Genomic DNA, 12,200 nt, shown 5'->3' with positions numbered 1-12,200 from the left:
TAATTCTCATTATTTTCGATTTTCGTAGCCATGTATGATCGCGTTTTTAGCTTAAGTTGCGGATGCTTAATTGTTGCATAAAAAAGTATGACTTCTCCCACTTCTATTTTATACCCTCTTTGCAGACGCTGTTTGATCCTGAGACGTCTTTTTGGTAACTGCGCATGCTCGGCAAGGCTCGACACCGTCACTGACTCATTGCAAATGCTCACTTGCTGTCTAGAATTTCCAAGCGCATGCTCACTGTGTTTGTACTGTCTCTTATACACATCTAGATGTGTATAAGAGACAGATATATATATATTGATCTACGACGTAAAAGTGTGCATGGGCATACTTTAATCCAATTGTGTTACTGGAGGAAAGGCCTAACTTCATTCTTATGTGAACATTTAGAGCGGTCACTCACTAGGCTAGTTCTACTACTATGGAAGCAACTTCGACTTTTGTTTGGACATTACAACAATTATGAAGTCATATTACATGCAGCGTGATGCCTATCAAATAACTAATAAAATTCACCAAAATTTGTCGAATATCCGTAGCTTCCATAGGGCCTCGACCCCTGGACCCCCACCGGGGTATATTTTCGAATAATCATACTTTATATTTAATCAGAGAACGGTTCGAAATATTCAGGTTCGCACAAATCGGGCCTTTCCTCATGCGTCACAACGTCATTGTCACCATGTTGCGAAATCACACACAACCCCTAGCATTAACCCTCTCTGGTAATCGTCATAGGCCTTGGCATACTGTTATATAAAAAATGATTAAGATTACTCTACCTTTCTCGTCATACTGATCGCTTCCTCTTCCAACAATTGTATTCCTATTTTTCTATACGTTAGAGCTACTAATGTCTAAATATAAGTACAAAATTTTTCGCTTCTATATTTTAATACGTGTCAGTGTAAAATCTGTTACTATAGTAACAATTGATAAATGACGTGTAGCATCATCGTTGCTACTGCTCAGTAAACAACAACCATAGAATTGTAATATTTACATGGGTCAATAGGCCTAACAATATATATAACAGAAAGGTCCACTGATTAATCTCAGATAAGATGGTATAATACATACTCCAAGTATCGAAATGAACGCCATCGTGTCGGGATTTAATATTTCGACATTAATTATTTCATCTTGATTCCTGACGATGATAATTAATGTCGAAATATTGAATCCCAACATGATGGTGTGCATTTCGATACTTGGAGTATGTATTATACTATCTTTCACTATAACAGCGTTTCGTAAAACAAGGAAACCGCCACAAATATCAATTGGCCATACTAGAGCATGCTATTAATTCAACATAGTGTCAAATTCTCACTATCTCCCATTTGGCTTAATGTTAATTGCGCCGAAAAGAGAAGTACACAAACTCTTCTACTAGGTCTATAAGCATCACAGTACGAACTAAGTTACATATAATGGAGGCCTGCCTACATATACGATAATTACAAAACATTTTTGTTATTCATTTGTTTGGGTTTTGCGACCTTATCGCCTGCAGTCCTAGACTGACCTAGGATTCTGCCAAACCTAGTACTATATAACAATTTGTAGACAATAACTTTTGGCCAGTATACTAACAGCTACATTCTAAATAATTATAATCCAGGCCTAAATGAGTTCAGGATAAAATAATTCTGGAAAAAAACTGCATCATTTTGGAGAAGCGATATAAATGGGTATAAATGGGTAATGGCTAAAAATCTGTAAAAGTGACAATGACAATATTTTAATATAAATTATCATGTTCATATGACCTTCTCATCGAGGAATACTAAAATCTAACCATTTTCTTCCATTGAAAAGTGACTTAATTCAATCCGGCCCGGTCATCACTTGAGAGTCTAATAGGAGTCGCGACGAGGCCTCGCCAACCTCGAAACCAGAAGAGGAGAGGACGACAGACGAAGAGGAGGGTTGAATTCTGAATAGAGGAGTCGTACTAAAAATAATAATTGATGTTATTGTTCTTAGACTTATGATATATTAATAAATAAATAATAAATAAATAGAATATTAAAATAGTATGGTATGGGGTTATTCTCTATACTTTTGAAGATCACCATAACCACAACTTGTGAACTATTATCTGTACAAACCCCCTAAAAATATGCCCCACATAGCTCCATCATCCTCTCCCATCATTTCACCACACCCTGAACTGAATGCATTGATTTGATTGGCTAAATGACGAAAAGAGCCGCTGAAGGTCCGTTGTAATTTATGAAAGAAAAGGTAATTTTGTTGTTTATACAATATATAATTATAATATTTATATATTTTTTGACAAGGCCTCTGCATACAAAATATAATACTTTATTGCAAATATATATAAAATAGTTCATTCCTGACCCTAGTGCCTAAAGCTGAATTAAAAAAAAAAAGAAGTACAGTATTGTCATTAGATACGATAAGGGCTGAGGCATAATTTGGTGTTTTTTGTGGTATACATGTGAAAATTGCATTTCTTTTAAATCAAACAAAATGCTGTACTAAACAAACACGGTCCGTGCGTTCAATGTTAATGTTGGATTAGACTATAAGGGCCAGATAATTACCGCTTTTCATTAAATGTATGGGTAACCACAATATGCTTTCACCCTACAAGATTAACAGAGATATATTATATCCGGGTTGATTAATGAGATTGGGTGGAAAATATCTGTGTGTGTTGATTTTTCCATAGCCTGGGTTCCAGGCCCTAATTTTGGGTTACTCACTCTTTATTGAACTTAGTGCGCGCCATACCTAATTTAATTGGCGTCCCATACTCGATTTCATTTATTCCGTCTCTAATTTAACTTTATCGTTGGTGGCGCTGTCCAGAATGAGAAAAATAATAAAAAATAAGAGAGTAGTGGCAAGTCTAATTTTTTCCATTTTATTGCTAAAAAATCTAACCACCAACTTTTAGTGTGTAAATAAATTAGAATAACTCTAAAAATATGATTAAATTTCATCGTAAAGGCAGTAATGGCGTTCCATATAGTTTTGCTTGGAAATTCGATGGGCTCGCATAATTAATATCGATTGAGCGTAATTTCAAATCGAATCAGCATGTCAAATGAGAATAGCACAATTTCAATTTATCAACATAGAATATCAAATGAGAATAACGTAATGCCAATTAAACATAATATTAAAAGAGCATCGTAAAACTTGGAATAGAAGCCCGGGGCTTCTTTTTTTCCTCTTGTACAGTGTGTGTACTGTACTATATCTCCAAAAGAAGCGCATGGGCTTAATTTCGAAATGGGCTTTATTTCGAGGCTACTTTTGCAAACTAAAGAGGGGCTTTAATTCGAGATGGTCCTCTTCTCGAGATTAAGCGCCTTTGGCTTCTATTCGAGGTTTTACGGTTTGTCAAAGTGATAAAAAGATTGTTGAATATCTGTAACAATATGATAGAATGACACTGAAGGCAGTAATGGCGTTCCATAAACAGCTATATTTTTGCTTTCGAATTTCCCCACAGTTCTAAATATAGGCCTATACTGTATATAAAAAGAACGATTGGGACACAATATCGTTACAGTTATTTCAGGCTTTTCGTGTGTTATACTGAACATCCTAGTAGAGTTAATTGAATATACCAGACACTCTCTGAATCAGCTACGAAGAGATCAAATCAGGAGATAGTGATGGAGTCATATGTTACAAAGGTATGCTACGGTATTTATAATTTATGTTCATAGTTTTTTTTTTTATCTATTATGAGGGAGCGATAAATAAAGTAACAAAGTGAAACAAGCTTCCATACCTGTGTGTATTCCATACCTGTGTGTATAATTGTCACCAATTCTAAATTTAACCTGAAAAAGTATCCGAAGTTATCAAATTATTTATTAGGGTTTTCCCCATTTTTAGCTAAACATCAAACAGTGCATCTTCAAAATATCACATTTTCAGATGCGATGAACTAATTTTCAAAAGAATAATATACATAGTAATATTTATTTGAACATACACGTTTAGATCGTGGGTACTCAATAAATACAAAGGAAAGGAAACTTAAAAACTAAAAAGATGATTAAAATTGAGAACACTTAGGCCTACTTAATAAAATGCTTAATTTGTGATCGTTTTTTATACGCTCTTTTAACATAATTTTTAGAGAATTTATCGAAGAGAATATCAACTTTCTTTCCTAAAAAGGGTTGTAGAAGTTTTAGGAGTTTAAAAACAGTCAACATTTATTCGAGTGGTGTGTCTTGATGATTACCCACTATATTTTATTTATTTGAATATACACCTTCAGATCGGTGGCACACGTTTAAAATGAACGGTTTATACTTATAATAAAACTAATATTAAAAATAAAAACAAATATAACAATAGTACAGAAAATATAAACCAATTACATTTAATACGATACCGGTAGCAGATAATTTCATTAGGATCGTTTGATTTTTAATTTAATTCGATTAGGCCTCTTGCTGTTGTATTTTTGCTGGAGGGCTGAGATGCAAGTAATGCACAGTGGCCGAGAAGAGCTTAGGCCGTTAGTATCTTGAGATGCGCCCATTAAAAACGTCTTCCGACAGGCCTATCAGACAAACCTAAGAAATAGAAGCAATGGCGTAACGCATATGCGCTCTCATGTGGCGGTCCGCAGGGCCCCGGAATTCTAGGGGCCCCGAAGTGGCCCTACCCCTAGTTTCCTCGATCTGGTACCCTACCAAAAAGGACTTTGTTGATAAATAACACCATAATGTGAAATCGACTGTAGGGCATATATCATATTATAACGATTAAAGAGTTTAAATAAATATTCACAATTTTATGTCTGTGAAGTGCCATTTCCGGCCATCTAAAGGTGCCATATTCATAAATTTTTTACCTCAGCCCCAACCATGGTGGGTCTGAGGTGGTATAGCCTCAAATGGGAAAGTCCCTCCCTGGCCTCAATTTTCTGGATCAATATTATATCATTTATTCGTCGTTAAAAACATTTAGAATAACAATGCACATCTAAAATCCCACAATGGAATTGGTGACTGGGACCCAAAAAGGGCCCCCAGTTTCAAAAATACACAGGGCCCCCGACCCCATCGTTACGCCACTGAATAGAAGTTCTTTTAACTGTCGGAGATTATCCTGGTTTGTTTCACATCAAAGAAAACCAACCAACTCGAGCCCTGCTGCCTATAAGACAACTTGAAGAAAACACTAAAAATTTAAAGAAAGTAATTTTAAATTTTGTTTCCACAGAAACAGGGATTTACGAAGTATCAAGGCAAAGCCAGGAGGTTTGGCGAGTTTTACTGTACCGACTGTAAGCGACGGTGGTACAGTGCTAACAGTTGGGCAAACAAGAGCCAACAATGTAAGAAGTGTGGACACAGTGTTTACCCCTGTAAACAGGTAAGCACTCGAGAAGGGACTACAGTATGTAAATTAGAAATTTACTTCCTTTATTGCAAGGCTTTCCGTAGTTAAACGTATTTTATTCGAATAAACCTGGTATGATCACTATTGTATTTCAGACTCCATTGAAAAAGCCAGAGGGATTGGATCAACAGTCGGATCTTAGAAAACATCATCCACAGGAACTGTGTGAAAAGTGTAATGAACTTGGCTTTTACTGCAGAAATCTGAGAACCAGTGAAGATGATGACTCAGATTATGACGATTATGACAATGAGTATGATTCAGTGGAGGAATACTCAGATAACGATTTGCATCAACAACATGATGACGAAGAATTGTCAATACAATTTGATAGTCTTCACGTCACTGATGATTACGATGATAGGGATGATTATTTCAATGATAGGGATAATGATTATGAAAGTGATAATGATAGTTATGATTATTATAATAGACGTGATAGGGGTGATACTTATGATGATGAAGATGGGTACTTTTAGTTTATTATACTGGGTCTCACCTAGTTACAGGCCTAACATCAATTGTGACCAATCCCCAACCAGATTTTAGTTTGTTTCAAATTGTAACATATTTAGTATAGTAGATATGCTTATGGACAATTTAGAGCATATAGAAATATTTACGTATAAATAAATGTCGAGTTATTACAAGTCAAATTTGTTTCCTCCGTTTTATTTCTTTTTATATTTTATTAGCACACATTGACACCTCTTAAACACTGATCCAACACGCTTGAAATACGGTACCTAAGAATCTGGTCCATATAAACTGTTTTGGTAGGTTGCACTGCTATAGATTATGTAAACTTAGGTGTTTATCACTAATTCCAAAGAGCATGTTTGTTTACTTAAACATCAAATTAGCTATTGAATAGATAATCGTGTTAAAGATAATCTCTATTGGAAAATCCCATGGGACTTTCGTAATACTGTAAACAAGGGTGCTGTACATTCCACAACTATTTACTGAACTAAGCCTAGCAAATCAACAAAATCATTGTTTTGACGAGTTAAATCACATTAAATCACCTTATTTTGCGAGCTCGAGCCCCTCGTAATCATCGAGCCCCACTTCACCTTTGCGCCCCTCTCCCATCCGCCCCCCCCCCCTTCCAAGTAGGTACGCCACTGTCCACCAACTAGACAAAAAGCATTTATATTATTATTGTATAAATATAATGCAACAAAAAAAAAAACAACAACAACAAAAAACAGATGGACTAGGTGCCCAAAGTTAAAGTCTCGTAATTAACTTATTCACAATAATCTTGATTTCATTATCGACAGAAAAATGTATTTATTCTTACTGCACAATATAGACCTATATATAATAGAACAATTATTGTAATGAAATTTTAAACACAGAATGCTAAAGATGACGATAAACATTGCGACCAAAAACAGTCACATTTTTTTTTAATACATAGTAACACGTATTCTAAGTAAAAAGGTCTCGCTATACAGTATGTATTTGTTTCATAAAATATCGTTTATACATATTGTAATACAACAGTTATTTATTAAATGCCGGAATCAATGCAACGTTAAATGATTACATTAATACATGAGCGAATTAACGTGTAATAAGGTGATGTCTATTTTACAACAGAGGTAAATACCATTCAAAGGGCGAGAATAATTAACGGGGATACACATAGCTAAACATCTATATGTTATTTAAACTGAACGTATGATACTTTGTACTTACTTATACGCATGGTGCTTTGCTTTTGCATCCATGGCCAATTTATCCAAACATGTCAGTTTTGTGATTTTCTTATCAATATTTCGTATGAATGAAGTATTATTAAAAACATACACAAACATGAGATAGGGCATGTATTTACAGAACAGGCCCGAAGAGAAAGAAAGCGAGTTGATTTCTTAGATTATTCGAAAGAAGGACAGTCATCCGGTACTTTATAACAGAGAAGCATATTAGCAAAACCAGTTCATATTATACAATGCTAGGTGAGAAATTAAGTAAAATAACCAGTTAGAATGATTATAATAAAGTAAATAATAGGCCTATTCATATTTATTTACGTATAAAGTTGAATTATTACCAACTTATAAATTGAGTTAAATTAATGATAAACATTATAAAAAAATAATCAATAGTATAAATACGAAAAAAAAACTTTCTCTAGGCTAAGTACCGTACATATTAGTGCGAGGACAATAACACCAACGGATTTAAAATCCAAAGATGGCCATATTTTCTCCGGAGGACAGCAGCTATCTGTAGCTTAGACCTACTTAATTAATATTTTTAAAGTAAATTAAACCAAAACAAAAATATTCAGATTCTATTTTTTTTTTGTTTGATGTTTATGCTTTAGTTCAGTAATTCCATTGGGTGGCAAACTAGGCCTGCGCCTACTAGCTGTGGTTAAAAATCATTAGAAATCATTCCTATCACATTCATCGCAATACACATCATGAATCTCATTATCATCATAATTATCATGCCCCTAAGACAAAGTATTCTTAAAAGTAAGGCTAAATAATACATGAACATGCGACTTCACCTCCTATACGAAAGTACTATAATTATATGAAGGTTAAAAAATATACTTTCCAATATAACTTGCCATTTAGTCCGCACATTGTCACTGTAGTATATACGCGGGGAGGGAAAGTGAGAGAGATATTGTAGAGAGAGGAATTAAGCCTATCTGAGCTCATGCTCATACCAAGCTCTATAATACAATATTATCTACTACATTATAATATATTGTAGCTAAATTAATGATCATTTATTATGGTTTTCAGAACATGTGTTCGATTTCAATGTTTTTTTTTTTAAATTTTCTTTATTGTTAATGTTCCATATTTTCCATGTTATTTACGGGAAAACTTTAAATATGAATTTTCTTTGTTTGTCTGTTTGAAAAGTGGACAATAAAGAATCTATTGATATTGATATTGATGTTGACTGTTCACGGCGACGGCAACGACGGCGACGACGACGACACCGGGTGTTACTTCCTTCCTCCGAGCGTTCATTTCCGGAATCGTCACATTTGCAATAATATTTAAGATTCTTACACTTCTTACACTGCTTCAATTGACTACTGAGAACCAGGTGTTGATCTCTAGACCTTTTCGATGGTGTCTGAAATTGTAAAAAAAACAGTGTTTTAAAAATAGTTCTACAATTTTATATATTGCTGAGTGTGCCTATGACGGTAACAAATAAAATCTGCAATAATAGGCCCGCACTGTCAAATTCATGTGACAAATTTAAGTGAATTTTCCATATATGGCATGATAATGTCATATCATATCCATATATATGGGCATAATTATGTCATATTATATCCATATTTGGGAAAATCACATGTAGATTTATGTCACATAAAATCTGAATGTGGGAAAATCCTTGCGAAATAACAAAGTAGGCCTAAAACAAATTAGTTACTATGTATTTTTTGTATTGCTACCCCTAGTATTCAAACGTATATCTGCTTACCTGTTTGCTAGGATAAACGTTGCGTCCACATTTCTGAAACTTGTTGCCCATTTCCTTACTATTAGCATTGTACCTTCTTGATATTTCCATATCACCTCCATATCGATCATAACAATAGTCTCCTGAGTATTCATTTTCGGAATCGTTACATTTGCAATAATACTCATAATTCTTACACTTTTTACACTGTTCCCATTGATTATTGAGAATCAAATGTCGATCAAATCCGTTAGACCTTTTCGATGGTGCCTGAAGTTTATAAAAATAATGTTTTGAAAATTATTTTATATAAGGTTTGCCATAATGGTAAAAAATCAAATCTGCAATACTACGAATCTTTAAAGTCTCACACCTTATCAACTTCTATGTAACAAATTTGAGTGAATTGCCCATATATTAAAATAAATAAATAAATAAATAAATTCATATTATTATTATTATTATTATTATTATATTGATGATGTCATATCACATCAATATTGGCATGATGATATCATATCACGTCCATATATAGGTATGACGTCATATCATATTGACAAATTACTGCATTTGCCACATACACTTTGAGTGTGGATAAATCCTTGCAAAAATCCTTACAGAGCAAAGATAATTAGTATGTCAATTTTTATTCTACTTAGCCCTTTAGTTGTGTTACATCCGCCTACCTGTTTGCTAGGAAAAACGTTGCGGCCACATTTCTGAAATGTGTTGCCCGTAACTGCCTTACTATTAACATTGAACCATCTTGATTTTTTCATACCACCTCCATATCTATTATAACAATAATCATTATTGCGATTATCAAAATAATCATAATCATCGTCATGATCATCATAATCATCGTAGTAATCATCATTCACATGTCCATTATCAGTGGAGCACAGATAATGAAATTGCCTATAAAGGTCGCCCTCATCCTCTTTAATGACCTCATCATTCGGATATTCTTCTTCGGATTCATCCTCAATGTCATCGTTATCTGCGTCACCTTCACTGTTCCTCATTTTGCGATATCTGAATTTATGAAGATGATATGTATCGAGGTTATAACGTCGGTCCAATCCATCAAGGTTTTTCAATTGCATCTGAAAATAAAATTGAAATTGAAAATCTGCAAAACCAAAAAGAAAACCCAATAAAGTAATGAGAATAAACGTGAGCCTTCTAGAAAGCCTTTAAACAACAACAACCAAAAGTCAATGTGTCTCAATCAGAGGATTCAAAGACATGATTAAGGTACGAGCAAAACTTCATAATTAATGTAAGATATAATTAATAAGCCAATCAGAACTGCTTAACGTAATGCGTCATTTCTCTAAGTACAAGTACATACATGTACAGTATTCCTATAAGCCACGTGCGCTACTTCAAATATTTTGAATAATGTTACACTCGATCTTTGTCTCATATGGAAGTTGATAACTTAATGTTTATTAAATCGGATTAAAGTCTTTACAGATTTTGTAAATTACCAGTCTATTGTCAGCCCAATTTTCGTTCATGTTCCTACTTGAATTTATGTCTGTACAGTTAACTGATTCGGATCGAATAAATAAATTTTATTGAATAAATACCCATGTATAGAGTTAGTATGGTGGCGTTCCATTTTCATTACCAATATCTGGAGCGTTTTATGTTTGTAAATCTAATTATAAATAACAAAACGCAGACGATAAAGCTATTATTATAACCCTATGGGCCTACATAGCTGGCCAATAGGTAGAGCAGTTTTATTTATTACCTGCGCTACGCAAATTTAATGATTTGATTGATTGATTATTAGATCAATCGATTGATTGATTTAATGATTGATTGATTCATTGGTCGATTATTGGTTGGGGAAAAGTTTATTGATTGAATGATTGATCGATTGCTTGATTGATTGATCAATTGATTGCTTGTGCATGATTTGATTGATTGATTGATTGATTGATTGATTAATTGATTGATTGATTGAATAACTGATTGATTGATTGATTGATTGATTAATTGATTGATTGATTGAATAACTGATTGATTGATTGATTGATTGATTAATGGATTGATTGATTGAATAACTGATTGACTGATTGATTGATTGATTAATGGATTGAATGATTGATTGAATAACTGATTGATTGAAGGATTGATTGATTGATTTACTGATTGATAGCATGCAAGACTTTAAGAAGAGTCGTAGTATTCCTCATCACATTTTATTTTCTATAAATTCTGTACCACAAAAATCTATTATTCTAATCTATTGGTCTTCTGATATCAGTACCTCGACTGACATAAAACAATAAAAATGGGTAGAATTTCTTTAAATTATTTCACAAACATTGCTACGCGTTGCTATTGGCGTTTCGGCGTGCCATGGTGAAGCGTACATTCATTATTTCGTTTTTCTCAAATATTTTCTTGAGCTCTGATTGGATGCGTATTATTTCGCTTCGCTAAAAGTAGAAACTTCTTGACCAACATAAGCAACAAAAGAGAACAATCTTGGTGAGGAGGTGGAGGGTGGGGGGTGCTTGCACTTGAAAATTAAACTGCGCATGCGTACTGTAAAACGCTTTTGCTTCGCGCGAATAAATTCGCCCATTGGAAAATCAGCTGGCAAATGATCGGACCACCATTGGCAAATCTTTTTATCGTAGGTAAGTTGAGCAAAAATTTATGAATTATTCATACCAACGCATGTGCAATCTTACTTCGCTGAACTTACTGTATTTCGCTGCAGTCTACCGACCGCAACCAAAACAAAGATAAAAAAACATAGGCTCTCGGCGGGAGCGTGTGTCTACTGCCTAATTCTATAAACGATGATGTGGAAAATGTGAAAAAAAGACCAATTAAATTCTATCAACATGATATAGGCCTAGCTTGCATTGAGACAATTCTGTTTCGCTAATTTACAGACTTTTTACTATTAAAATCCTTATTGATTAGTAATACATTTAAACATGCAACGAACATATAAATTATATTTTTATGCTTCTGTTCAATAACATGATTGCTTATGGAGTGAAAACCTTCAATTCTAGAATGCATTGCAATAAAAAAAATAAAACGAACAATTATGTCGACATAACTCAGTAGCCCTACCTATCTGTTGGCTGGGGTGCATCTCTGACATTTCTTGGGTACCACATTTTTTCACGTTTGAATAGAACAGGGGGAGGGGTGCTCAGTGACATCTTAAAAACCTCCCCGGTTACGCCACTGATTGTGACTGACATTTTCGTGAACATTGCAGAGTATCATAAATGTAATCACTATCACGCCCAGGTTACTTATAATAAACATAACCACCTCAATGATCATCATGATAA

General features: G+C 34.0%; 2 protein-coding genes across 3 annotated transcripts; one reads left to right on the top strand and one right to left on the bottom strand.

The window, feature by feature from the left end:
- Nucleotides 1–3,539: 3,539 nt before the first annotated feature.
- LOC117123686 (prostatic spermine-binding protein-like) lies at nt 3,540–6,068 on the top strand. Of its 2 annotated transcripts, none has more exons than XM_033269699.1 (3): nt 3,540–3,683; nt 5,233–5,385; nt 5,508–6,068. In XM_033269699.1, the coding sequence occupies exons 1-3, from the start codon at nt 3,663–3,665 to the stop codon at nt 5,889–5,891; spliced, it is 558 nt and encodes a 185-aa protein (XP_033125590.1). In that variant the 5' UTR covers nt 3,540–3,662; the 3' UTR covers nt 5,892–6,068. The 2 variants fall into 2 exon arrangements, with proteins under 2 accessions (XP_033125590.1, XP_033125591.1); XM_033269700.1 differs by having other exon boundaries at nt 3,545–3,683; nt 5,239–5,385.
- A 1,622-nt stretch (nt 6,069–7,690) lies between these two features.
- LOC117123555 lies at nt 7,691–9,929 on the bottom strand. Its single transcript, XM_033269529.1, has 3 exons — nt 9,552–9,929; nt 8,887–9,135; nt 7,691–8,529 (listed from the first exon to the last, which is right to left on the bottom strand). The coding sequence occupies exons 1-3, from the start codon at nt 9,888–9,890 to the stop codon at nt 8,260–8,262; spliced, it is 858 nt and encodes a 285-aa protein (XP_033125420.1). The 5' UTR covers nt 9,891–9,929; the 3' UTR covers nt 7,691–8,259.
- Between the last annotated feature and the right edge of the window lie 2,271 nt (nt 9,930–12,200).

This window comes from Anneissia japonica, unplaced genomic scaffold (assembly GCF_011630105.1).
Source record: "Anneissia japonica isolate Jap-2015-1 unplaced genomic scaffold, ASM1163010v1 scaffold287714_len2871179_cov188, whole genome shotgun sequence".
In the NCBI taxonomy this organism is placed as follows: domain Eukaryota; kingdom Metazoa; phylum Echinodermata; class Crinoidea; order Comatulida; family Comatulidae; genus Anneissia; species Anneissia japonica.
The sequence above is the reverse complement of the archived record's forward strand: the minus strand, read 5'-3'. Positions and strand labels throughout refer to the sequence as shown.

Excerpts from the sequence above, each read along its gene's own strand:
- LOC117123686 (XM_033269699.1), top strand. The coding sequence starts at position 3,663 with ATGGAGTCATATGTTACAAAG. Across the intron at positions 3,684-5,232 it reads TGGAGTCATATGTTACAAAG|AAACAGGGATTTACGAAGTA; the intron begins GTATGCTACGGT and ends TTGTTTCCACAG. Across the intron at positions 5,386-5,507 it reads GTGTTTACCCCTGTAAACAG|ACTCCATTGAAAAAGCCAGA; the intron begins GTAAGCACTCGA and ends ATTGTATTTCAG.
- LOC117123555 (XM_033269529.1), bottom strand. The coding sequence starts at position 9,890 with ATGAGGAACAGTGAAGGTGACGCAGATAACGATGACATTGAGGATGAA. Across the intron at positions 9,136-9,551 it reads ACGTTTTTCCTAGCAAACAG|GCACCATCGAAAAGGTCTAA; the intron begins GTAGGCGGATGT and ends TATAAACTTCAG. Across the intron at positions 8,530-8,886 it reads ACGTTTATCCTAGCAAACAG|ACACCATCGAAAAGGTCTAG; the intron begins GTAAGCAGATAT and ends TTACAATTTCAG.